This window comes from Ornithodoros turicata, chromosome 2 (genome assembly GCF_037126465.1).
Source record: "Ornithodoros turicata isolate Travis chromosome 2, ASM3712646v1, whole genome shotgun sequence".
Classification (NCBI taxonomy): Eukaryota; Metazoa; Arthropoda; class Arachnida; order Ixodida; family Argasidae; genus Ornithodoros; species Ornithodoros turicata.
In genome coordinates this window covers 66,857,893-66,882,925 of record NC_088202.1, presented here as the reverse complement: position 1 = coordinate 66,882,925, position 25,033 = coordinate 66,857,893, and the positions used below count along the sequence as shown (strand labels likewise).

At 44.8% G+C, this 25,033-nt stretch overlaps 1 protein-coding gene across 1 annotated transcript in view; it reads right to left on the bottom strand.

Annotated features, from left to right (window-relative positions):
• Nucleotides 1-25,033, bottom strand: part of LOC135384736 (mutS protein homolog 4-like) — a 103,787-nt gene that overhangs the window by 50,923 nt on the left and 27,831 nt on the right. Inside the window, exons 5-15 of the mRNA XM_064613925.1 lie at nt 24,045-24,235; nt 19,164-19,285; nt 17,284-17,504; nt 14,827-15,021; nt 8,019-8,138; nt 7,815-7,881; nt 3,512-3,637; nt 2,447-2,622; nt 2,361-2,373; nt 1,356-1,401; nt 1,035-1,159 (exon numbers count right to left, since the gene is read on the bottom strand). Of these exons, the coding sequence (XP_064469995.1) occupies nt 1,035-1,159; nt 1,356-1,401; nt 2,361-2,373; nt 2,447-2,622; nt 3,512-3,637; nt 7,815-7,881; nt 8,019-8,138; nt 14,827-15,021; nt 17,284-17,504; nt 19,164-19,285; nt 24,045-24,235 (1,402 nt within the window). The remainder of the gene's footprint in view (nt 1-1,034; nt 1,160-1,355; nt 1,402-2,360; nt 2,374-2,446; nt 2,623-3,511; nt 3,638-7,814; nt 7,882-8,018; nt 8,139-14,826; nt 15,022-17,283; nt 17,505-19,163; nt 19,286-24,044; nt 24,236-25,033) is intronic.

The window sequence follows — 25,033 nt, the reverse complement described above, 5'->3', positions numbered from 1 at the left end:
ACGTTATCCAAACTTAATTTTGTAGACATCGTATGCGGAAGGGGTGGCGCCCCTCCCACATACAGTTTAGCGGTGCCGACGGGGGACTTTAATTTGATGTTTGTGAGGTTGCCTTTAAAGAGTTAGGACCCTTGAGTAATGACTACAGCCCACAAACAAGAAGGGTGTTTTAAAGATGTCCTTTACGTCTAAAATTTCAGCAGTGCAACTTCCTCGGGTGAGAGCAAAGAAACTAAAGGGTGTTCATGGCAAAGCTGAGGCAGGATGCCAATTCGTTTGTTTCACAAATGGCCTGTGGTTGTCTGAAACAATTACAGCCTCATCCGTATAACATGCCACTGCCTGACATAAAATTTTGAAATGAAGGTAACCACTCCAGTACTCCAGTAAGTGTGGGCTCACCTGAACAGCAGGAAGCACTCTGATGTAAAATTAAAGAGTAGGGGGCTTTAAACAGAAGAATTGCTCTTGTGACAGTTAATGCCAGAAAAATTACACTAAAGCCACGGGCCACAAAATGGAAACTTTTAGTGTGAAAGTCACATATTGTAAATTTTGCACGAATATTCGATATTCGATTCGGTATTCGGAATTTTTTCCCCTATTTGATTCGATATTCGATTCCACTTAAAATATTCGGATACGCACACCCCTAAAAATTATATAAAGGATATAAAAAAAAGCCCGGTATTTCTTTGACTAGAGAGTATTAAACATGAATACTTCATCATTCCAAGAGCATGCCTATGAGGCTATGACAAAGTGAAATGAAACTGAAAGAACAAAAAGCAGAGGTATGGGGAAGTCTGTCTGCCATAATGCTTCATGATGAACCCAAAATAAGTTGTCTTATGCCAACGGGCTGTGTGTGGAGCGCGTTCTTCTCAAAACGTATATGACCAGGGAGATTACACTAAGAGCTAAAAAGCCTAGTGGGACAACCACTGCATTTATCTTAGTCACTCATGAACACTGCAGATCAACCTCTTCCTGAGAATTTCATTACATGTTTTCACCGATCCCTACATACTTACCATAATCAGAAAGCGTGCAAGTTTCAGCAAGGGAGTGCAGAAAGTCAACATTAGACACAACTTCAGCAAGCTTGTAGAGGCATCCAATGTCATTGATGATGGTTGATATAAGGTTTCTCAAGATTCTGTGGAATGATACCAAGAAGAGCGCAGTGCATATTTGTCCTTGGCAAAAGATATATACTCCCTCCCAAGACGGGAATTATGGTTTGGATTTGCATATGAATCAGTGTGTTTTGGCACTAGTACAACCAATTATAGTAGAGCTGCATGAGGTTCCTGTTAGCATTTAGACAATTGAAATAATAAACACACACTTACCCACTGCTCATACTGTAGATTTGATGCATGCTCACACGAGCACGATCTGAAATGTTGAAGAAAAATAAAAGTCCACTAAGAAAGAGCAGACGGCAAATGAGTCCAGAGTCCACAGCAAATGAGAGATGTAAACATTGGTGTGTGTGTGTGTGTGTGTTTGGGGGGAAGGGGGAGGGGTAGCCTGAAAATGGCAGTTCACAAGGGGGTTGGATTAGGGCTGAGCGTGGGTGCGGATATACCCGCGGGTACCCGCAGTTACCCGCACATCGTCACGATTTGCGGGTAGGAACTCGCGATCGCTGCGGGTAAAATTCGGGTGTACCCGCAATGCGACCGCGGGTAATGAGGGTGTACCCGCATTACCCGCACTCCATGGCCAACTAAGTGATCCTTCTCTGTCACACGCGAGTAGTGCCCTATGTTGTTGGCCTTATAAATCCATGTGCCAGACTGCAGCAGGCAAGTGCTGGCCGGTGAGTTCGATTATTAATGCAGACATATATGGCTCTTTGTTGAATTGCAGTTTTATTGGCATACGATTGAAGCCGGCCAAGACACGTAGCCAACACTCAGAATTTCCATTGTTTTAAAATAGAAACAGCGGCAAAGTGGACGAGGGGACGTTCAATAACAAACAGAAGGAACGCATCCACTGATTTGGGGTAAGGCTGGTGTATCATGCCCACATTGTCATCTTCATCACCCAGAGTGTGAACAAGAAAACGGGGGTTCGAGCTGGCGGTCGAGCGCGTGTATACCGCTCACTTCCCCCTGCGGTCCGAATGCGGGTATACAGACAGTACTGCGGGTGCGGGTCACCCAGATTAAATTATTGCAGGTGCGGATGCGGGTCACACACGCGCGGGTACTGAGCGGGTGCGGGTCCAAGTTTGCTTACCCGCACTCAACTCTAGGTTGGATCATACATGCAACGGCAGGAACAGGAAACTGTAGCACATTGCTGCTGTCAGTGGCTAGGTTGCGATATGGCAGAAATAGACTCACCATTTAGCTTCACCTACGTATTCATCAAAGGGGAAAAAAAAGACATTATTACATGCTCAGTTAAATGATCTCCTTCATGTCCTCACCAGTCCGTCTGTGGTGCAGGATAAGCACGTCTTGTGTATCGTCACCTTGATAAACGACTCTGGCAGTTGTGGTGCAGGTCCCATGAATTTCAGCTGGATGTAGAAACCACGAAGCGTAGAGTAGGCAACTTTCAGTGGCTGCTGAAGCTCCATAGCCCACTGTTTTTCTACCAGGTCTATAAATCAAGCGATGTGTTTCATTGACTATTGTAATAGCTTTAAAACAGATGTCACAATTATGTTAGGCTCTAGATTTGCTGTTAAAGGCACAGTTCGCTCTCCAAACATCGACTCATAGAGACCTATTTCGAGTGGTTGTGTATTCCCCGATGTATCAAATCCCTGCTTCATTTTTTTAGCTCTATAATTTATTTGTAGCATCATAAATAACTGGGATTCACATGGTTTTAAATTCATATGTAAAAAGGTATATGCGTGATGTCACCGTGAGAAAATTATTGAATCTCTGCTTCATTTTTCGAGCTCTATAATTTATTATCAGCATTATATATAACTGGAATTCACACGGTATGAAACTCATGTGCAGAAAGGTACATATATGTGTGACACCACAGTGAGAAAATGTGGTAGCCGCTTTGGTGCACGAGCTCCTTCCCTCCTGCTGCAGAATTCTGTGCGTCCCACAGCAGTGAATATGCGAGGGGGTAGAGGATTTTGATAAGTCACGAAAAGGTTGCGTGGACTGATCAGCAGACTATCTGGTTGCACCTCTCCGTAGTGTCCTTATCCTGCTGACTGTCACCCAACAAAATATGGATACAGTAAAAGCTCGTTAATTCACAACTCGTTAATTCAAGTTTCTGGATAATTCAAACCAGCCGCTGTGGTCCAGCCACGCTGCATACACGTCAATGTATAAAATAACCCATTCCTTTGAACAACATATCCGCTCCGCTATGGATAAATCAAACTGCACGCAGAATTTCTGGAATTTCTGTATGCTCCTCAGATAAGTGGCGAGCGGGATGCTGCAGGTGCCCACGATTGGCCAATTAATAGAAACAGATGCTTTCTCCCCCTCCTGCCCTTCTTGTGCACACGTACTTGTGCCTCGCCTGGTGGACTCGCAGACATCTTGTCCCACGGTCTCATCTCGCGTAACGTCCATGCAAAATGTGTCCCGCAATGATGCCATCTTATTCGCAATGAGGAAAGTACCACAAGAACACACTGAAAGAAACACATGAGATTTGACATGAAGTCAACGCTGGTAAGCTCAACAAGTACGAGAGCGATTATGCGGCTGTCCATGTTGCAAGTTATGGAGGTGCTCAATGTTGTGCCTCTCTTCTTCTGCTTTGAAGATGGCCAAAAAGACGTTTCCATCATGTGTGAGCATTAGCACAGAAGCTGGTGATGTTCAGTGTTTGAGGAAAGAAACAAAAAGTGATTGCTGACTTTGTTAAAAATTAAAGGAGTACATCTTAGGACTAGGGGTGTGCGAATCCGAATATTTTAAGTCGAATCGAATATCGAATCGAATGGGGGAAAAAAATTCTGAATACCGAATCTAATATTCGTGCAAAATTTACAATATGTGACTTTCGCACTAAAAGTTTCCATTTTGTGACCCATGGCTTTAGTGTAATTTTACTGGCATTAACTGTCACAAGAGAGACATGCGATTCTTCTGCTAAAAGCCCCTACTCTTTAATTTTACATGAGAGTGCTTCCTGCTTTCCAGGTGAGCTTACACTTACTGGAGTACTGGAGTGGTTACTTTCATTTCAAAATTTTATGTCAGGCAGTAGCACGTTACACGGATGAGGCTGTAATTGCTTCAGACAACCACAGGCCATTTGTGAAATAAACGAATTGGCATCCTGCCTCAGCTTTGCCATTAACACCCTTTAGTTTCTTTGCACTTGCCCTAGGAAGTTGCACTACTGAAATTTTAGATGTAAAGGGCATCTTTAAGACACCCTTCTTGTTCGTGGGCTGTAGTCATTATTCAAGAGTCCGAACTTTTTAATGGCAACCTCACAGACATCAAATCAAAGTCCCTCGTCGGCACCACTAAACTGCATGTGGGAAGGGCGCCACCCCTTCCACAGACGATGTCTGCAAAACTAACTTTGGATAACTTTGTCTCAAACTAAAAACTGTCCCGCCTGTGTTGGTCCTGCAGCAAGGGCAATTTTGTAAAGCAGGCTTCACCTCATGCAGGGAAGCATCAGGTGAAGCCCACTTTCGGGTTGTGTCGTTCATATTCGTGGAATATAGTGGAATATTCGAAAATTCGAGTATTGGATATTCGATTCGCGAATCGAATAGTTCGAGCGTTTGATATTCGATTCTAATTCGAGAACTCGAATATTCGCACACCCCTACTTAGGACGTCTACAATTTGCTGAACAGCACAAATAGTTTTGATGTATGCAATTTTTTTCCCTGAAAAAAATAAAATAAAATAAATGTACACAAACACAGCCCCGCGCATTCTTACTCGACACACCCTGCAGCGTTTAACGAGTAGAAGGACAATGTGCACGTGATCTATGACTCCTAATGTCAGCATGTTCCCGTTTACAGGGAAGTTGAGGTCAGCGCCTGCCTTTTTCTTTTGTCTTGAGGGCTTTCTACTTTTTTTGCCAGTAAACCTGTTCCCTCGGGGGGAACCGGGATTGAAAGGTTGACCATGAGCATGGAGGATTTCATTGTCCCACCAGAGTTTCCCTGGGAGCAGTGCTTCTTCAGAGCCCTGAACAGCTGTGTAGCAGTCATTCTCTGAAACAGTCATTAAGCGCTGACAGCATGACGTCACCACAAGGTCAGAGGACTGTACTGCTTTCCACCACTGTCCTGCATGGTCACTTTTTGCAGCTCACTTTAAATTCAATTTCTACGATAATTATGACTCTGTGAAGTGGATTGGTGCATCCCCGTGACAAGGTTTTACTGTAACTGTGCAAGCTAGTAACTGTACCTTTAGTCGTTCTTTATGTAAATATGTCTATTACAAGTGGAAGTGCTCGCAGGAGAATTGTTCAGACAGGCTACCCCTGCTCATGCAATGTTTATGTAGATAGATAGATAGAACTTTATTACACAGAAGGTGTTGGAGAAACAGGGTAAAAAAGCCATACGGCTTGATAAGTATACTTGACAGGTATCTCAACGATGCCAGAAAGCGAACTTTCCCTCTAAGGCTTCTCCAAAAACATGCTAGCAATAAACATGCAGTACTCTATGTACTTGTTCAACATCGTTGAAATCGTTGCACTTCATCAGATGCAAAAATCAACACACATTTTCGATGCAGACGTTTTTACAACAAAGAACTCCAACTCATCATCATCATCATCATTTCAGACGCACTGTCAGTACTCAATCCAAATGTGCACATCCATATTTCTGCACCATGGTTCTAACCATTAGGTGACCTCGTCTCCGGAAACGGAATTACAAAAACCCGACCAAATTTATGTAAATGTACTGACAACCATATTTCTTCAAATTATAAGCTGGTAATGATTACAGGACAGGGGTATTTCTAAGGTAGCGAGGTAAAAAAAGCGCACACAAATAATATGCAACAGATTAAACGTTCAAGCACTACAACGTAAGTTAGAGTACAGTGCCACTTTCGAGCATGTGTGTACAGCTAGTAATAGTGCTGAAATGTGGCCGTAACTGTGGCGTATTCTTTTGTTGATATACTCCGTTTTCTACACTAATGACTATAATTGTTATGTCGGTTCCTTTGGCCATTTACTGCCTCAGTAGTACCATATTTTGCATGATTACACAATGCCATGCAAGACTACCCTTTACTATCAGGTATCAAGGCTACGTTGGTACGGCATTCTGCAAACGTAGTGGGAAGTGTTGCAACTAGATGGTTGCGAAAATAACCAAGATATACACAGCAGACCACACTCATTATTGTCTTATAGATCGGAAGTGCTCAAACCTTGCAAACCCAAGGACACCCTACACGTTTGTTGGCGCAGCGAGACCTCCCACCAACCATCCCCAAACTAACGACGTAGGTCGTGCGCACATTCTTACAACTACTGCACTCACTCGCACAATCTGCACACCTCTAGTTTGGCACAAAAAATTCGAAGAAAAGAAAAAAAAAGTTTTTTCTGTACCTGCAGTTATCTGGCCCAACACTTCTTAGTGACTGTTTTTTGTCTGCCATGTGGTTTTTGTCACGCCCTCTGCGTGTACCCACTTCACAATCAATGCCAACGCTGCAAGTACTTCTGAAGTTACAACCACGCTTTTGTACCGTTTGTGCCATGCGTTTCGACGGCAGTCCACTAATCATAGATGGCACTGTCACTTAAGCTACAAAACAAGTTCGAAAAGACACACTGGAAAACATGCAATGAACTCACAGCAGATCTTGACACAAGCAAATTTGGTGAATGTTAGGAGACTTCTTTCATATTTGTACATTCCAGTGATAACGTCAACACAAGCTCTACCAGGAGCACATCAGTGGTGTACTAATATTTTGGAGTATCGCATTGTTTGAAAATTGTTCTATGAATATTTCTATGTAATTTGTCCTCCCCAAACTTTGCAAACTTTTTGGGGATAAAAAGTGTGCAGATTTCCAAAGTACCAAAGTACCAATCACCCGCGGAACGTGGGCATTCCCTCATGCTCAACAAGGTAATTTCACAGTTCAATTCTGCCTCGTACGCCACTGGAGTGGAACCGCCTTCTCTGTGCCATTACCTCCATTACTCATGCCAAGCAACTTAAGAAAAGTTTATGCGACCATTTCGTTGCATAGTCACTTTTGAATCTCCATGTTGTACACTTGTGCTGTCATTGTTTGCACTAATCGACCCTAATGTTTCATTTTCTTTTTTCTATTTACCTCCATGTATGTACGCAATTTTGTTCACGTGGACTTTGCAAATTTTTCTGTATGCTGCTCATATCAACACATCAAATGTTGACCCCTACCATCTGCATTGCCTCATGGCCCTGAGGGTAAATAAATAAAAATAAAGTAAAATATATTACTATGCTAATAAATACGATGTTCACTAGAACCTCACTGCACAAAACACATTGTGGGCCTTTTCCATGAAACACGAACCCATATTTAATGTATTCTTTGCAGCATAAACGCTTAAAGCAGCACATAATATTCTGAACACTGACATGCGTGCTGCAGCATTTGCATAATGAATAAAGACATATTTTTTGGACACCACTATACACCTAAATTAGTATTCCTTCCCCCGCTATGTGCTTGAGACCCCCGCCCACCCACCCATGCAACCTACTAAGAGGACTTTCTTCACATTTCTCTCAAGTTAAAACCGACACTATCCCTTAACACTAAGAACATGAGCTTACATATTACTGTGAGCATACTTACCATATATGTCATCATAGACCTCCCTGAAGGTTCGTTTTGCAACGTCTAGCATCCCATACACCTTAGGCTGGACGGACAAGAAAAGAATGTTAAACTGATACTGCAAGCAGAATGCAGAATGTTTTTAGCGATCTGCCAATCTCAGTAGACAGCCTAAATGTACTAAATTATAATCCATACAAGCTAGAGAGAACACAACATTACCTTAATAGCAAAGCACTGCTGTATCATCTTGTTTAGTGTACCCTTCTCATAGTTGAAATCATCATGGAGTACAGTGTGTATTGTGTCAAGTAGTCGTCCAAAACGAACATCTTCCAGATACTGCACAATGTTTGTGAACACATTACACTCTATTTAAACATTACTGCTGCAATGATAACATCTATGGAGCAGTTACAGAAACTAAGAAGGCAGGTGAGGGGTCACATTGTCTGGTACTTGAAGGGACAAGCCTTAGGCCGAGATACACCAACAGTTCAAAAAGAGGCATGACCTTCTACTGGCCTGAACATAATCACTGGCATGGTACTTAAATGGCAGACAAGTATCTATTGCCCTCAGGACTACAATGAACAAGCTATGTCCTTGAGACATGAACACAATCAGCTGAGCTGAACCATGACTAGGGTTCCGCGTTTTCCGTTTTAATCGAAAAACATTGAAAAACATACGCCGGGTAAATTTTCCCTCTTTCGGTTTTAATCGAAAAAAAATCGAATACAGAGGAACATTCCAGGAACCATGACAGATAAACTGCTGCAGTTTAAAACAACAACAACAACAACTTTATTTTCGGCCTTGGAGAGTGGGGAGTTTCATCGCAACAGGCGATACTCTACCCCAGTGCTTGGTGGAATGGGGGGAATAAAATAACGTGCCCCTTTACAATAACGATCGAAGTCCGATGGTGTCCAGAAATGTCAGAAGAGCTTTGAGCGCAGAGCGTTGCTGGGCTGGATTGGGCCAGGGACCAAGCAATTTCGGTAGGGAGAAAGGGCGAGAGTCCAGCTGACGAAGAGACTCGGAGAGTGTGGTTCGGGAAGGTTCGTAGTGAGGGCAATGAAGAAGAATGTGCTCCAGATCCTGAAGAGCACCACAGTGGCAGCAGGTGGGAGAATCAATTTGTCTCAAGCGGTAACGCCACTGAGCTGTAAAGGCCACATCGAGGCGCATGCGGTGGATTAATGCAGCATCCTGACGAGATGTGTTTCGTGGCATGCGGAAAGCGAGCGTGGGATCAACTCTGTTCAACATAGAGGGGGGAAGAATGTCGGTTGTCCGTTGGCGGGAAGCCAGGGGTGTCACTAGACGTCGCAGAATTGAACGGCGGTCTCCTCTAAGCAGAACAATACGGGTCCGGTTCCGAGACGAGAGTGCTGCTTCTGCGGCGCTGTCGGCCTGCTCGTTCCCCACGACACCACAATGGGCTGGAACACACTGGAGAACTAGCCTGTGGCCTGCGGCGTAGATAGTGTGGTAAGCCATTAACACGTCTGTGACTAGGGGTGCGGATGGGCCTCGTATGCCGGAAGTTTCAATTGCTTGAAGTGCAGATTTGGAGTCTGTAAAGACTGCCCATTCCCAGGGTGGAAAATCAGCGATGTGTTGTAGAAAGAAAAGGATGGCATAGAGTTCCGCAGCTGTGGAGGAGGTTGGATGTGAAAGGCGTCTTCCGTGCACGACGCCTTCGGATGGAATGACGAAGGCTGAGGCGGACTTGTTGTTTCGGGATGCGCCATCAGTATATGCTGCCGTAAACGTAGAAAACTTCTCGTCTACCAGAGCATGAAAATGGGCTCGGAGGACTTGAGGGGGGACCTGATCTCTTCTTTGCAGAAGGTTTGGGAGGCGTACAAAAGTGGGCGGTACCGGTAGAGACCAGGGGGCTTCCGGCGGTATAGTGTCCTTAGTTATGAAGCCAGTGAGAGTCTGGCGTGTCCTCTGCGCTACTCGATAGAAGTCGCTTCCAGGGCGGTATCGAATTTTCCTGAGTAGCGGGTGGCGGGGAATGTGAGCACGCAAACGGAGGTACTGCCAAGCCGTTTCCCGTTCACGGAGAACTTCAATCGGGAGCTCACCAGCTTCAGCCAGTACTTGTCGTGTTTCAGCCATTCTTGGAACTCCAAGGCATCGACGAAGGCTTCGAGCAAACAGGGACCGAAGCGTATTTAATGAAGTTGTTGATATCCTGTGCAGAATAGGAAGGCTGTAAAGCACAGTTGCCCTTACCAATGCCGCGTGAACCGCGAGCAGGGAACGCTGATCACAGCCCCATCCTGGGCCAGAAAGATGTTGGATTGCGGGGAGCCATCGCTGCACTTTAGTTTCAAGGTGTTTAATGTGCCGAGCCCAGCGCAAGTCCGAGTCGATTACCACGCCAAGGAAGCGGTGAAAGCGTACTGGTTCTAGCTTCTTTAAACCAAGCCAAAGTGGGAAATTGGCCATAGCTTTACGCGTGAAAGGGAGCTCGACACACTTTTCGGGTGAAAGGTCCATCCCGAGGTGCGTCAGGTACGTATGGATGTTGTTTAAAGCGAGCTGCAGGCGGCGCTGGAGAGCCGGGCGTGATTTTCCTACTGTCCAAAGGGCGACGTCATCTGCATACACGGAGAGCGACACTTTGCGAGGAATTACTGATTGTAGGCCGGCCATCACCACGTTAAAGAGTGTCGGGCTGAGAATGCTTCCTTGGGGGACTCCTTGGGGAACAGGATGCTGAGGGCTTTGGCCTTGGGACGTACGGACAGCGACAGTTCGGTCCGTAAGGAAGTCTTGGAGCCAGATGAAGAGCCGACCGGATAATCCAAACGAGCGCAAGGCATGCAGCACACAAATGTGCGAGACGGTATCATAGGCGCGCTTGATGTCAAGGAAGACCGATCGGACGATCCGTCGATGGGCTCGAGCATGTTGAACTGTAGAGACTAGGTCGAGAACTGGATCCATGGAGCTTCGGTGGCGACGAAATCCAGCCATTTCGTGAGGGAACGCACGTCGTTTTTCGAGCCACCAGTCGAGGCGATGCAAAACCATTCTCTCCATCAGTTTCCCCACACAGCTTGTCAGGCTCACCGGGCGAAAGGAGGATAGGGCATTTGGGGGCTTGCCTGGTTTCAGGATGGGAACAACCAAGGCCTCCTTCCATGTATGTGGTAAAGATCCTTGTTGCCAAGACGTATTATAGACATGAAGGAGAGCTTGGAGTGACCGCCCGTCAAGGTTTCGTAGGGCGGCATAGGTGATTTTATCGGGCCCAGGGGACGAGCTGGCGTTCACAAGCTTCAACGCTGCCTTTAGCTCGATTAGTGTGAAGTCGCGGTCCATAACTTCCGGGGGACGGGGCCAGTCGTGGTGAAGTTCAGCCGTCAAACTGTGGACAAAACTGTGGTGTAGGGGCGTGGTCGAGGCAGCCGCCGGAGTCGTTAGTACCACACAGAAGTCCGTCGCAAGCGTGTTCTCGTCTACACGCTGAACGATAGCCAAGGCCGCGAGAGGATTCTTTTGAGGGGGCGCCTCCTTCAGAGATCGGATTGTCCGCCAGATCTTCGTGGCCGGATCGAACGGTGAAAGGTGGTGGCAAAACTTACGCCAACGCTTCCTGTCCTCGTTTTTAAGTTCTCGTGTTACTTTAGCTTTCATCCGGCGGTATTCCACAATGTCCGTAAGTTGCCCTGTCCGACGAGCCGTTCTTTCTGCTCGGCGACGTAATGCTCTAAGGTGATTAATAGCGGGGGAATGGCCGATATGGCCTGTTACCCTTTTAGACATGACCACCGCGTCCTGAATACCACAGGTAATTGCTTGAGAGAGAGCCTCTGGGGACATACCGGTGTGCACAGATGTTCTGAGGCCCGCACGAAAACGTCTCCAGTTTGTGAAAGAAATCAGTCCAGCAGTTGCTGAGAGGGGCAGTCTGTCGTGCGAAATATATAGAGGAAAATGATCGCTACCTCTAGTGTCGACGTCCGTAGCGCACGACAAGTGGCGAATTATGTCGGTTGAGGACCACGAGAGGTCCAATACATCAAGTGACATTGGGGATCGCATGTAAGTGGGCTCGCGGTTGTTCAGCAGGCACATGTTATTAGTCTCCATTGCCTCTAACAACCTCCTTCCCCTACTGTCCGTCCTTCGGCTTCCCCAGGCCGAGTGATGTGCATTGAAGTCCCCTAGCACAAGCGCCGGGGCTTCCAGAGAACCAAGTAAGCGTTCCAGGTCACTCCACGGGACCTGTACCGCGGGACGGATATAGATACTGACGACCGTTAACAGCATGGGGCCAAGGCGGATCCTGCATGTGACATAATCATAAGAGCGATGGCAAACTGAGCCGATGGGTGCAGCAACGAGGTCATTGCGAACGTATAGCGCTGCTCTACTCTCAGGGGAATGATGAGAGTGATAGATTGTGTATCCACTAACACGATGTGTACAATCCATGCCGTGTTCGCATATAGCTATGAAAGGGAACTTGTACTGTTGGAGATGTAATTTAAAATCTGGGAGCTTGTTACGCAGGCTTCGAGGATTCCACTGCATGGCAAGGGCGTTTTTATACAATTCCGTCATGCTGATGCGAAGATAATGCCTCCAGTGCCAGAAGCGCTTGAACCTCGGGCAGTTGCGACGCACCAGGAAAAGCAGAGACAATGGCCTTAAGGGCAGCGAGTACCGCTGAGAAGAGTCCCAGAGGAGGCATATATTGGTGGGCTGATGAGGGTGCTGGTTCCGTCACACTGGCGTAAGTGTTTGTAATCTGTCTTGATGGACGAGGAGGCGGTGCGCTTGTGATAGGCGTAGCCGCGACTGTGTTCAGCGACCCTCGTTTACCTGGTGCAGATCGAGGGGGTAGTGCAGGAAATTCTTGTGCATTTGTACGAGACGGGAGTGTGGCACTAGCATCCCTAGGAGCGTCAGACGGAAGTCGTAGGGTTCGGTCTTGGTGCCTCTTGGTGGCGGCGGCCTTGACAGGACATAAAGAAAATGATGCGGGATGGCTGGATTTGCAGTTAGCACACTTTGGCTCTCTTTTGTTGTTGCAGTCTGATCTCCGGTGAGGTCCGGCGCAGATGCCACACCGTGTAGAACCTCGGCAATTTCGTGCAATATGGCCAAATCGTTGGCAGTTATAACACTGTATGGGGCCTTCTATGTACTCTTGGACTGTGAAGGTCTGAAACCCAAGGGCAATTCGGGGAGGAAGACGGATTGTAGGTTCAAAAGTCAGGATAACGCTCCGTAACGGGGGGAACACATCACTGCCATCTTCTGCTAGGGAATGCCGAACCTGTCGCCGTGCTGATAAAACCCCTGCGTCTTTAAGATAGAGCACGAGGTCGTCGTTCGAATACTCCCTTGGAACATCATATATCTTGCCCATATTTCTGGCGTACGATTTCTGCAGTTTAAGACTCCAACATGCCAAGCAGGCTTTCCTTCATTACTCTTCTTTTCTTGGTATTTGCTATGGTTGGATGACCTGCGACTACATTGAGTGTTACAGGGTCAATCGTTTTGTCCCGGATCGGGTGCGCCAGTCGGAATCTCATTCTTCTGCCATTGTAGGTGCCCCACCGCGCTTGTGAACCTTTTAGGGACGTGACGTCAAGTAGAATCTCGGTCACTGGCCTTTAGTTGTTTAGTGGAGAGGTTACGGCAGTACATACGCCTCCACTTTCCACGTACGGCGGTCCTGTCTTTCCGCGGCACCCGAGATGGGAAGGAAAAGGAAGAGGGCCTCGGACTACATTTGTGAAAATCAAGATTTTGAACTCTCATGCAAGGAAGATGTGGTCGTATGCAAGTATTGTCGCATGACAGTTAAGGTGGGTGTGGAAGAAGTGCGGCGCGCATATCGGAGCACGTGCAATCGTGGCGCCACGTGAATCTGAAGAATCCTCGTAACAAAAAGGGTGAGGAAACGCCTTCCGGTCATTTCTTGCAGCATCTATAGAACTCGCGAACTAAAGAGCGTGCAGCAATGTCTGACAAGAACCTCAGCAAGTATGCTTGCATTTATTACAATAAGAAATGAGTTGTACTTTCGTTGGTTTCGTGAATGCGCCATCACCTCGCTGTGGAGCAATAAAATTTCTTTTGTGATGTCACAAAACTGGTAATTCGCATTTAGTAGATGGGTAGAAATCCAGCGAACAGGTAGAGATGTAGGAAGGGAGTTGCCTCAGGACAGAAGCCGCCGATATTTCGAACAGAGACTGTTCTTCTTCTAGGCGCATTGGTTGTTCGCATTGGTTGTTGTTGTGAAGGCTGCGTTAGACGCACACAGCACTGAAGCTACATTGTAACTGCTATGCGGCGATAACTGTCGGGTAAACCATGTACACGCAAGTAAAAACATCGAAAAACTCAGATTTTGCGAAAATCAATAAACATCCGAATCTGCCCAAAAATAAACATAAAAAATGCGGAATTCTAACCATGACCTAACAAAATATGTATTAACTCAGGATGGATTAGGGCCTACATCACCAATGATTTACCACATGTAACGATCCCAAAATGCCTGCCAAATCTAAATGAAAACGTCAAAAGGTCAAACATGAAAGGTCATTTTCAACTGCACTCCCCCTAGTCTGATTTTTAAAGTGCTACATAAATAAAACCCAAACACACAAGTCTATGCATACATCATTCAGAAATGTCAGAGCCCGTTGCTCATGTTTTATTGTTTGCATATACGGGGGGTGTTCAAGTCAAAACAGGACTTTCTGTCTAACCCCATGTTAGTATGCGTCCTGGGCCGACTTCAAGGGGAACTGTGCCAACATTCATCTGGAAAGTCTGCAGGAAAACCCCAGACAGCACAGCCGGTGCAGGGATTCGAACCCGCGAGGGAGAGAGAATGTGCAGGAACCAAGTTAGAGAACACAGAGAACACAAAATTCGATTCTCAGCTTTCATTAGGCTACAAGCCTTTTGAGACAGTTACTAGTTTGTGTGTTGACCAATACATGTGATGGGTGATATTGCACTGAACAGTCATACTCACTGAGGCATAAGTGGTGAGGAGAGTATCTTCACTTTTCTTCAAGAGCAACTGCAATGGCTCAACATTGTCCAGAATACGTTTTAAGGCTATGCAGCTGTTAATTGTGGCCTCCATTGTATGAAATGTTTCACGCCTTGGAGTCTGCACCAACATTGCCAAGATGTGCTCAATGTTGGGAAACTTTGCCAACAGAAACTGTAAAGTGCAAAAAGCAGTCAAAAACAAACAGGCATTCAGGATGCTCAAACATGTGTTCTAGACTTGATTGAAAAGTTGCTGCCTTCTGCATACAACAAACTCTTGAAGGAGCATGGAAGGCACTTGGAACATACTCTTTTCTACTGCGTCATATGAACATACAATCTTCAGGAACCGTCACGCAAAATATTTCCTTTGGGAAGTGTGAATTTACTGAGAAAACTGCTTCGCAAGAAAGCGCACAGCGGGGATGACCTCGCTCAGTGTCTCCTTGCGTCTAGTGACGTCAGGTGACAGAAGACGTTTAATTCGCCACCGAGAATCGTCTGCGAGCGAGAGCGACCAGTCGAGACGCAGGTGGGGCGGGACGAAACGCCACTGCAAAAAGAAAGAAAGGAGAAAGAAGGAGCTCGCCTCAGTATTAATCGGCCAGGAACATGACGTTGCAGACTGGCAGCCGAGGGGAGCAGGTTTTCTGACTTGCGAGATTGAAAGCTCTCTCGTGCTGCAGGATAATGCACTAAACTCATAGTTTTTGTGTGAATGTGTGCCCCAAGCCTTGTAGTCCGAATTTCTAGTGCTCCCTACATACTTGTTCTCGAGTCTTTCCATGCTCCTTTAATTCATCATAACCCAAAACTAAATCAGGTAACGCAGTGCAATCCCGTTCATTCGAACTCAAAGGGGTTAAATGATAGGTAATGTGTAGAAGCAGGAAGGTAGATATAAAATTTCAAGCTGCTTTAGCACCACTTTTTGGCCAACTTCCCCTTAAAAATATTCTTTTGTGCTACAGTTGACAACAAAAAATGAAATGAATGAAGATTATAAGAGCTTTATAAAAACAATGTGCCACCTAAGGACAACATTGCTAAATTAATATTACAACCATAAAAGATTTACAAGTTATGGGTAGAAAAACTGGTCTTTCTACAAGGTGCGGTTTAACCCTTTCCTTACCGCCACAAAAATGGGCATTTTTGGGTGGTCTGACAAATATGTTTTTGTGGCTGACAGTATCACTTCAAAAGATGTTGCTAGTATATAGGAAAATGTAGTCAAATCAATGCCCTATCGAATTATGCAAGTTTCATAAACAAAGCTATCCATGTATTTCCAAAATTGATGTTGGGACACCAAAAATTGGTGTAAACAGCAGAAAGCTCATGAATATACGCCTGTATCTTGAACAAAAATATCAATCTACAAGTTCTAAAATATACAAAATGTGGCAATCTTTGACAGAAATAATATCTGAAAATATCAACACTCTGGATCAAGAAGTTGATGAGTTGTGGAAAATAACGTCAACACTGCATGTTGTTCATGTAACTGAGTGACAGAGTTCATTGAAGGAGTGAAACAGAAATTAACACGGTAATGGTAATTTCCGCTGAAAACATTAGTTTCAGGCTCAACTTTCCTGTTGTACCACATATTGCTATTTCATCACTCTTCCATTCCTCCCGACGCCGCAACCAAAATAGAGTCTCCACACTGCCTCCTAGGCGCAGGGCCAACTTCATAAATCGCTACCATAAAGAAAAGATAAAGTGTAAGTGGAACTCATTCTGTAGTGTTTATAGTATCCAACAAATGTGACCACTTGTCCAAATCTACTTTAGGGATCGAGTAGCACCGCTCATAAAACGTCAATCACCGGTGATAGACTCTCTATGGGCGCGGTAAGGAAGCGTTCGTACCAGAAATCTTCGTAAAGTAGTCCTACACAAGGCTTCCAGCCCTTTCGGTTGTGTGTGTTCGGTTGTTGGTCAATTATGTTGCTTAGAGTCATTCAGTGGAATAGTATAATCTATGCCATGGCGCTCATGAGGTTGAGCATCGAATATCACAAAAAGAAGTGCTGTCAAGCGTCAATGTAACAAACTAATGAAAAATATATGAAAATTCATTACATCTAGCAAACCTCTCGCACCTGCGGTATGCAATTTCATATTGACAGAATGATGAAAATGATGGAAATGATGGAAAGTAATTGTTCCGAGGTTGGAACACACAAAGCGACAAACACAACACAAGCCTCCAGTTGCCTGGGAACATGAACAGTCGAAATATGGCAGTCATCGAAAAAGCCACACAGCTGCGGGATTTCAACCACGCATCTCTCGATTACTGGGTGAGCACTGTTTACTCAAAGCTGTGAAGAATGTGCACTTTCTTGCACGTAATTCTGCACGATCATGTAGTATGCTTCCATTCGCATGTGGATTCCCACTAGAGGTAAAAGTAGCAACTTGCCTGCAGTCCATAAAAAAGTTCTTCCGAATTAAGCATCTGCTGAAGTGCCTTCTGTCGCAGGAGGATGGTGGGGAGGTCACAGGGAGGCTGCAGAATGTTTACCCTTAGCAGACGCATTCCCCCATATGTCTTGCAATGGTTGAGCACCCCAAGGAGAGACGCAGTGCTACGGGGGTGCAAAGTGCTCACGAGCAGCTCCAGCTCTCTCATTGTGCACGCATCTGAAAATTAAACAATGTGGACAGACATAATAATGTTAGCATCGTCACAGTGCACACCAACTCAACAAGCATGTTTGTGCGATAGTGTGGCTCACCTAATGTGAGAACTTTCTTACATAACACACCTTATTTCTGGAAGACTGCTCAATAAAAAACGTAAAAGCCTGCTCCTATAGCTGAAGACTGCCATGTAATCTATTAATCAGTTTGACAAAATAAAGTCAACGGGAGAGGTACACTCCTCGACATTAGAGGGACGGTCCAGAAATCCTTCCATGAAACAGATGCCACTATGTTGGGCATCGCCCTACAATCGACTCGATTTCACCTGAAAAGTGTTTAGATATTAAATAAATTAATTAAAGTTCTAAACATGGGCGCAGCTTTCACAGCTGCAGAAGCCCCAGCAAGAACAGTTACATCACTTCCTAACAGGCAGAGCTGGATGACCTCGTTGAGAGGAGAATAGCGGCGTCCAGACGCCAGCACCGCTGCAGCATCCTTCCTCACAAGGCCGTGTTCTGGCTGGTGGCGTAAGGAAGGACATTTTTTTCCTCTATCCAGAGAGCAAATTCCAGCATAGACTCCGTCATCTGCCCTTGTCATGTATTCCACTGAATATTAGTCAAACAGCACCACTATTTGACGTGCGATATGCCAGATCATGGTGAGTGGTCAACGAGGAATAAAATGACACCACAATTTTGAAATCGACTGGTACAGATGTGACCGGCCCTATAACAAACACAAATGAACCACATACTGCCACACGAGGTACATACAGACATGTGACTGACTTTGTCTGGCTAATACCCTTGTGTCAATACACGAAGCCTAACCCTTTACCTATCAGAGTAGTAGTTGGACAGCTGTTTTTTTTTTTCCTTCATAGTAGGCTACACAACAGAAATGGTCTGCATTGGGTAACAATGAGGTGATGTGCACTGTTAGCTCGAGAGAACATGTAACCTAATACAAATATGAAGGTTGTTTACCAAGGATATCCTTGACCACAAATCAAATGCATCTATCCGATTTATCACGGCACTTCCACGTCATCCTGTCGCCCGACAAAATGTGGTGAACATTAAGAAGAAAAAAAAAGTTGGGGCAGGCTCAGTCGTGTCCGAGCTGAAGCGTTTTACATGAAAATGTCACGACCTCCGACTTCGTTGCGGGATTTTAGTGAAAGAAATATGAGCCTTTATTCATTTATTCAAGAGGGTAAGGGCTCGCTCCTGCATGCCGACAGTCAAGTCTGCCTCCGCCACCATACTTCTTTTTTGGTTTGGGGGCTTTCGGCTTTTTGGGTTCCTCTCCAGCCGCAGTGGATCATGCAGTGGTGTCCAAATGCAGTGGACAATGTTTACAGTGACAGCTCTGGGAGACACTGAACAGGCATACAGCTCTTTCTGGAGCTTGCTAAAATTAGAAAACTTCAATGAGGACACTGTGGTTTTGATTTACTTACGCTTGGGGAACAACGCGCATTCATAAATTTTTATTTTTCATTGCACTGCAATGTATTCAATTCAAATTGGTGTCAATGTCTACAGAAAGTATGAGTAACTTAGGTTGAGCTGCAGTTGCCGCAAATGATGGTTATTCAGGTTTGCTGGTCTGATCCAATTTACATGTGAGTTCGAGACTGCTACTCACCTATACGGGTAACGTTCTCACCAGTAGTAAATGTAATCCTGAGAGACTTAGGGGAACAGACAATATTCATGCTGTACTGCACATGCTTGATAAGTGCTGCTGCAGCAGACAGTGCATAATACCTGCAATTATTGAATGATCAATACTGCATTTAAGTATTTTATTTTATTCATTTATAATACTTCTGACACAGAAGCAAGGACAAATACACATGTGAAAGTATCCAAATGTACAATGAAGGTCATGCTGAAACAATGGAGGATTAAGTATCAGTGATTAATCCTGGCATGTGCAAAGAATAGAAATAGCTGTAATACTGGGTTACTGCCCTTTAGGCTTGAGTCACACTCTTCCTTTTCCTACTGTTGTTCTTTATTTGGAGGTGCCACCACCTCATGACTCAGCCTCAGCAAATTCCTACAAAACCCTTCTTCCCAGAACAAATCCTCAAGCCGATTCTCCCAGCTAAGCTCTTCTCTCTTTTGTACTCATAGTCAAGGTCACGCGCAGCTAAAGGGAACTTACAGTCGGCCCTCGCTAACACGGAACTCATGGTTTCTGGAGAGAATGTTTGGATAGCTAGGCATTCAGACAGGTGAAACTCAGAAGCGTTGCAAACTGAAATCCATCTGCACTGTCCCTGTCCGAATATCGCATGATCTGGATAAGCGAAGTCCGCACAAATAGTGTCGACCAGCATTTTTGTTTGTCTGTTTCATTTGAGTTTGAAGAAAATGGACATGTTCACCCGAAGACAACGTCCCCCCTTCAAAAAAAGAAAAAGAGAAAGCACAAAAAACAACAACAGGGAATACGGATTATCCCCACCGCTCTAGAATTACATTTTTTTACGAGCTTCAGCAATAAAGAGGAAATGTGCTTTACCTTGGAATGGAACAGAAGTACAGATAATGGCCCACTGGGTGTTTCATTTGTGTTTGGCTGCTAGGTGCTGAAAAACTGAACTGTCCATGCAACATTCTAACACTATTCATAATGGGAAGTTTGAGAAGAGGTTGTGTGAAAATAGGGAACTCAAAACGTAAGTGCTATAACAACCTCTCCCTGCACACAGCTTATAGAATATGGTTTTCAGAACACGGATTCCGGAAAAAAACAGTCCCTAGTTGCATGGGCAGATCCCACAGGGTTCTGTGCGCCCAAAAATATAGGGGTATGGTTGTAGACATTAAATGAAATGGGTCACCAGCCCACCAAGTGCTATAATTCGCCCTCCTGATTTGTTAAAATTGGGAGACACCTTTCTTTTTCTTTTCTTCATTAACACTGATGTTAATGGACATGAAAGGCTGCACACCATTGAATGAGAAACGTAAGAGTCTTATCATTCGCTGCACGGTTGTATTGAGCAGATTGACACTGTCCACCCGACCATATCCGGGGAGCAAAAAAACTCCAGGGATCGGATTACTGTTGCTTTCATATGCAAAGCGTCCATAACAGACAAGAGGAAGCCAATCATTGTTGGGTAATCCAAGCGTCCCTCCAATTGTGTACTGTGATTATTTCCATAACAAAATGGCATGGGTGACCACCGCTATTTTTCAAACGGTGATCCAGAAACTGGTCTAGGACCTTAAACTTCAGGGACGCCGTGTGTTGGTTCTGGACAATGTTATGTGCCACAACACTGCAGGACTGAACCAAACAAACTTGGAATTACGTTTCCTTCCCAAGAACACCACCTGCTACCTTCAGCCTCTGGGTGCGGGCACAATTCGATCGTTCAAGCCAGCGTATCGCAAGGCTTTGGTTTTTCTCTTTCTCGAGCGTGCTCGGCTCACAGTAAACATGCTTGAACCGACCAGCATGGTGCCCGGCAAAGTGTCTCCCATTCCATGGTCATCAACTCTTGAAACTACAAGCACCTGCTGCGCTTAGCACCTGTCACCCTTTAGATGACCGGAACTGTTCCCTTGTCGAGTTGCGTTCTCTCATCCAGAAACTCCAGTCGGAATTTGTGGGCCATGATGAAGTTCTCGAGTACCTCGATGTGGACTGGCACGATGAAACATGTGCAGCCATTACCGGTGAAGACGTCATTGATATTGTCGGTCGTAAGCACAATGGCAGTGAATCAGATGACGGCGCCAGGGTTGGTTACCGAAAATATCATTGTTTCCGGTTCCGGTAACTGAAAACTCGGCTTTTTGTTTCCGTTTCTGGAGGATTTTGGGTAGCGGTTTCTGTATCCGTTTCCTTTTAGGAATCCCGTTTCCGTTTCCGAGGTAATTCCGGTACTGGTTTCTGTTTCTCATCCGGTACTCGTACTGTCTGGTTCTGGCATTTTCATGTCAGATATTCTAGTTACATAATGGATGCAAAAGTACAGCCACACCAAACACAAACACTAAAGACTTTAATGCAAAGTTTGTCACAAATCTTATACAGTGAACCCTCGTTTATATGACCCCCGATAATCTGACATACGCGCTTTATGACCATACTCTTGGGGAAGAATGCTGTGAAACCCCTGCAAATCTCCCCCGTTAATATGACAATTCCGCATTACGACCAAAATTTTCGGGAACGACCATGGTCATAATAACGAGGGTTCACTGTACACACCAAGTACATGCCCCTCTAGGTTGCGGAAATACATGCCTTTAAGTTTCAAAAGTCTCCGCTCGTGCGCAAAAACTTTCGTGCCCATCTTGCTGGGCAGTGGGCTCAACACCAAAGAAAGTCCCGAAAATAAACGAATGAATGAATGAATGATGACTGGAAGAATACTGCGGATAATAGTGCAGACGCGAAAACACTGAGGGAAACATCCTGCGAATTTGGTTTCTGTTAACGTTACCACTTTTGAATTTGATTTCCGTTTCGGTTTCCAGTAGTGGAATTTTGTTTTCGTTTCCATTTGCATTTAATGTTGAATTTCAGTAATTACCGTTTCTCGTTTCCGTTTCCGGTAGCCAACCCTGGACAGAGGTGAGGAACTACGAATGGTGACACTCCCAAAGGCCTGAAACACACTAAGAACTACCCTGGCATTTTTCTAGCAAAATAATCATGTTGGACAGGTTAATACAATCCATAACAGCTAAGGAGAGCTTGGTACTTCAAGTAACTTTATGCAAATGAGCACGGACACTTTCTTACACATTATGCAATAAATAAAAGGCCTACTGATATCTTGCAATATCGTCTTTCACTCGTCCAGATTTCGTGCTACCGGGACATTTTCCCCTGGGAACAGAGATATCCGGATAAACGGGGGCTGACTGTACCTACTGAAGCATAACCCCAGATTTTTACGTCCCAAATTTCAGAAAACATATTTTTCCACACATTTTTCACATACATTTCCCGAAAACTGCTAGCCGTAATGATATACTAGTGGCAGCAACACCATGCTTGTTGATCCTAGGGCACAGGACTTGAATAGTTCAGAAAAAAGTGTCATGTGATGCCGAGTTCTAATATACTTTGCACGTAGTTAATGTACCCCCATTAGTCTATGCGGTGAGCCTGAAGTTTTAGGGTTTAACCTGATTCTTCCCCTAATTTGCACCCCGAATTGAAGGCTTTCTCTTTAGGGTGAAACATGATTTTTACCCCACAAATTGCCCTGACTGAGACGTCGGTAGGATTGCACACTAACTCGTATGGCAGAAAATGCAGTTCCATCACTGTTTGTACCAAACCTGTACAGTTGGTTCAACTAACTGAACCAGATTTCTCCCCAAATTTAGCATACTGGGAGTTTTTCACATGAAATTAGAGCACATGTTTATTTACCCCATTGTTACCCCCCAAATTTAAAGAAAAATATTTCCCAAAAACATCAGGCTGTATCTATGTGTTGTCATTCATGAACGTGGCATTTTGGCAATTGCCTGAACTGCTACGGTTACGTGGTACGGTAAATGGTTAAAAATTGGGCTGTTCGGTACAGCATACTTTAAAAGATACAGCATACTGTGCCTGTGTGTTGTGTCGTCTGTTGACTTGTTCCCCGGCACGGGGGTTTTATCGCTTTTAAAGTGGTACGGTAAACTTCCTTTAATTTAGTGCTGACAGTAATGCAATTGTCCGACGGTCGACTGTCGAAAGAAGAGAGGGGTAGGAACGAGAAGAAAAATGGAGAGAGAAAAATAAAAATGTTCTTGTTGGATCCTAAGCTACAGGTCAAGGAACTGTCTCTTTTGCAGTTTTTTTTCACCATATTTCAAGTAGACATGCTCTGCATCTTCTTGTGCTTCTATAAATAGGGTATTTGTTTCATTTTGTTCGTGCATCACTTTCTTGTGGTAATAACGACTAGATGGTTCAACTTTGCAAATGCAAATGCTCTATCACTCAACAGGCATCCGTGTAACATATGAATAGAGCCTGAAGTTTTCGGGAAATATTTTTTTATAGATTCGGGGGGTAAAAATCGGGTAAATAAGCATGTGCACTAAATTCAAGCGAATTCGGGTGAAAAAAAAACTTCCAGTATGCTAAATTTGGGGAGAAACTGGGCTCAGTTACCCAAAGTAACTGCAGTGGTTTGGTACAAATGGCGATGTAACAGCATTTGCTGCCAGACAAGTAAGTTAGTGCATTCCTACAGACATCTAAGTGAGGGCAATTTGCCGGGGAAAAATCGGGTTTCACCCTAAAGAGGCAACCTTCAATTCGGGGTGCAAATTCGGGGAAAGAATCGGGTAAAACCCTAAAACTTCATGCTCTACATATGAAGGGGTATGTGCACGGGTATCACCCTGGTCTTTACATAAGCAGCCCATTTAAATGGTGTACGGTTCACTGAATGCTCTTCTTTAAAGGCCAGTGCCCAAAACACTCAAAAGGTCCCACATTATGAGATTTCTGTCCACTGTCTCAACTGCAAAACATTGAAGTATGTCTTACTTGTTCAAAACTTCCAGTTCAACCGAATTGTATTCTGGTATGCAGAGTTCCCTAATGATATCTATTCCTGCCGATTCACTGAAAAACTTGCGGTCCAAGCTGGTGATCGAAGTGGGTGGGAATTCTTGTTCTATTTGGCATAGCAGCTGTGGCATGGCGTTGTTATCAAATGCTGTTTTTGGCAGCAGAATCTGAAAAGCAGGGATTCAAGCCGTTATCTTTTTAGGTTTGGTTCAGGTTCAAGCATATTGGTGCGGTTCAGGTGTGGGTCTAGAGCAGAAAAAATAAAGGTTCTAACCAGTCTGAACTGGTTCATCGAAGCTTTTAATTTGCCACTATTACAAATCAAGCATGGCTTAGCCCATGTTAAATACACAAAACGTTGATTTTTCTCACTGAAGCGTATAATTTGATAGCGTACTGCAAGGAAACGTTAGGCTCATAAGTGTAGAACAGCGTGAAAGCTGTCGGTGCATTGTAGGTAGCATCGGCATATAAGCTACAGGACCACAGTGAAAGTGCAAATTGTAATACCGTATGGAAGGGAACTCTGTGTTCTGCTTGGAAGAGAGCTCAGAAGCAAATTTTGCGATACCCCGAAACACTACATTTACGACAACAAGGTGGCAATATCTGTTGACAAATAAATAAATAAATGCAAGAAAGAGAGAAGCTCGGATTAAAGACAGGAAATTTGACAAGGTGGTTCTCGCCTCTATGCATGCTCAAAATTCCAAATGACACAAGCAAGTTGCCATTTGTTTATTTGTGCACTTTCTGAGGGACTACACACTGCCACGAATGAGACACTAGTTTGTACTATAGATTCATATTTTGGTTGATGAAGATCTATACACAAGGTGTCGTAAAAAGCAAAGAACAGACGATAAATTGCCATCTCTACCCTGCCGCTTCAAACAGCCCCAGGAAACTTGGCACACCGGAAGGCAGTCATTACCACATTCAACCCTTGTTCATGCACGTTTCGG